Here is a 2,500-nt window from a genome sequence, read left to right on the forward strand (position 1 = left end):
CACCAGAGCTGACTGACTCTTACCAGAGCTGACTGACTCTTACCAGAGCTGACTGACTCTTACCAGAGCTGACTGACCCTGACCAGAGCTGACTGACTCTTACCAGAGCTGACTGACTCTCACCAGAGCTGACTGACTCTTACCAGAGCTGACTGACTCTTACCAGAGCTGACTGAGTCTCACCACAGCTGACTGACTCTCACCAGAGCTGACTGAGTCTCACCAGAGCTGACTGACTCACACCAGAGCTGACTGACTCTCACCAGAGCAGCTGACTGACTCTCACCAGAGCTGACTGAGTCACACCAGAGATGACTGACTCTTACCAGAGCTGACTGACTCTTACCAGAGCTGACTGAGTCTCACCAGAGCTGACTGACTCTGACCAGAGCTGACTGACTCTGACCAGAGCTGACTGACTCTTACCAGAGCTGACTGACTCTGACCAGAGCTGACTGACTCTCACCAGAGCTGACTGACTCTGACCAGAGCTGACTGACTCTCACCAGAGCTGACTGACTCTGACCAGAGCTGACTGACTCTCACCAGAGCTGACTGACTCTGACCAGAGCTGACTGACTCTTACCAGAGCTGACTGACTCTTACCAGAGCTGACTGACTCTCACCAGAGATGACTGACTCTTACCAGAGATGACTGACTCTCACCAGAGCTGACTGACTCTTACCAGAGCTGACTGACTCTCACCAGAGATGACTGACTCTTACCAGAGATGACTGACTCTTACCAGAGCTGACTGACTCTTACCAGAGCTGACTGACTCTTACCAGAGCTGACTGACTCTTACCAGAGCTGACTGACTCTTACCAGAGCTGACTGAGTCTCACCAGAGCTGACTGACTCTTACCAGAGCTGACTGACTCTTACCAGAGCTGACTGACTCTTACCAGAGCTGACTGACTCTTACCAGAGCTGACTGACTCTTACCAGAGCTGACTGACTCTTACCAGAGCTGACTGACTCTCACCAGAGCTGACTGACTCTTACCAGAGCTGACTGACTCTCACCAGAGCTGACTGACTCTCACCAGAGCTGACTGAGTCACACCAGAGCTGACTGACTCTCACCTTTGGACAGGGAGTACCAGCTGGCTCCGTTGGTGATCCCCTCATCAAAGAAGTCTCCACAGTTCCAGCCTTTATGCATCCAACTGTGGGCGTATGAGTAGGTCCTCGCCAACTGTACACACACACAGGCACAGGCACAGGCACACACACACACACACACACACACACACACACACACACATTTTAAATGCTTTATTTATGTCCACATAAATACAAAGTGCATTAAGGACATAAACACTAGTGCAATCAGTTCATTGGGAGACATTCATTTACGTTTGTGACTGTACAGCAACCATCGTACACATATAATATTAACACACACACACACACACACACACATACACACACACACACACACACACACACACACACACACACACACACACAGATAAATGATGCAGCCATAATGCAACGACAGTAAAAATATGAATGGCCAAAAACTGGCCCACCAATCACCAGAGTTCTGTTCCAACTGTCTGCGTACCTTTTTGAAGATCTTGTCGTCCGCTGTGGAGGAGTACGTGGTCTTGCCCCTGATCCGGGCGTCCCTGGACTTGTCGAAGGGGTAGTTGGCCACCACGGCCCCCCCGTGCAGGTTAGCCGAGAGGATGAAGTTGTAGTTCTGCATCCACTTGATCACCGACAAGGTCTCTGGTTCCACCTGTGGGAGAGAGAGCCAGAGAGCTCAGAGTCTGGACGTTTAGCACTATAACCAGTACTTAAGTTGTAAAAGAAAATCAGGGGGGATGGTGGATTTTATCATATGGGGACAATTTTAGCATCCCCACAGCGTCAGTGACTTCAGTGTCAGTGACTTGGTAAACATGTCATTGCATGTGTGCGTGCCCCCTCCCTCGCCCACAGTATTTTACTCAATATGCGCAAAACTAAATGTTGAAATAGCAGTAATACCACGTTCATTGATAAAATGACATAAGGGATGGAAACGGGGGATGGCAGTTTTAGAAGGGGGATGATTTTGACTGTTTTTATTTCAGGTGGGGATGCCATCCCCCCTCATCCCCCCTCAACTCGAGTGCTGACTATAACTATGACTTTAGAATATGACACTGACAACGTGACTGTTCTACGTTTCGGTTCCCGCTTGAGAACCACCATTTTCTGGTTCCCGCTGCGAACCAACTTTTCAGGCTCCGAACCAATTTATTTCCAGTCGGAACCGGTTCCAGACTCGGTTCGCGAACGCAAACCGGAACGGTTCCTTGGCGGTGTGAAAGCCCTAACAGAGACACAGACATTCTCTCCCAACATTCTTTCGATGTTTTCCCCCCCAAAAAAACCTCTTGTCAGCGCTAACAATGCTATGCTACATTTATCCTTATCACGGAGATCCATCATCAGGAATAATAAACCCAGAGCTGGCTGTATTGGTTCACGTGAGACCCGTCTGGCA

At 49.5% G+C, this 2,500-nt stretch overlaps 1 protein-coding gene across 3 annotated transcripts in view; it reads right to left on the reverse strand.

Annotated features, from left to right (window-relative positions):
• The window catches only part of cpn1 (carboxypeptidase N, polypeptide 1), a 19,211-nt gene that overhangs the window by 5,321 nt on the left and 11,390 nt on the right, over positions 1-2,500 (reverse strand). For all 3 annotated transcript variants that reach the window (XM_080542233.1, XM_080542232.1, XM_080542231.1), the window contains exons 4-5: positions 1,571-1,747; positions 1,087-1,198 (exon numbers count right to left, since the gene is read on the reverse strand). In XM_080542233.1, coding sequence (XP_080398359.1) covers positions 1,087-1,198; positions 1,571-1,747 — 289 coding nt within the window. The remainder of the gene's footprint in view (positions 1-1,086; positions 1,199-1,570; positions 1,748-2,500) is intronic.

Source organism: Nansenia antarctica (genome assembly GCF_963989245.1).
Source record: "Nansenia antarctica genome assembly, chromosome: 11".
In the NCBI taxonomy this organism is placed as follows: Eukaryota; Metazoa; Chordata; class Actinopteri; order Argentiniformes; family Microstomatidae; genus Nansenia; species Nansenia antarctica.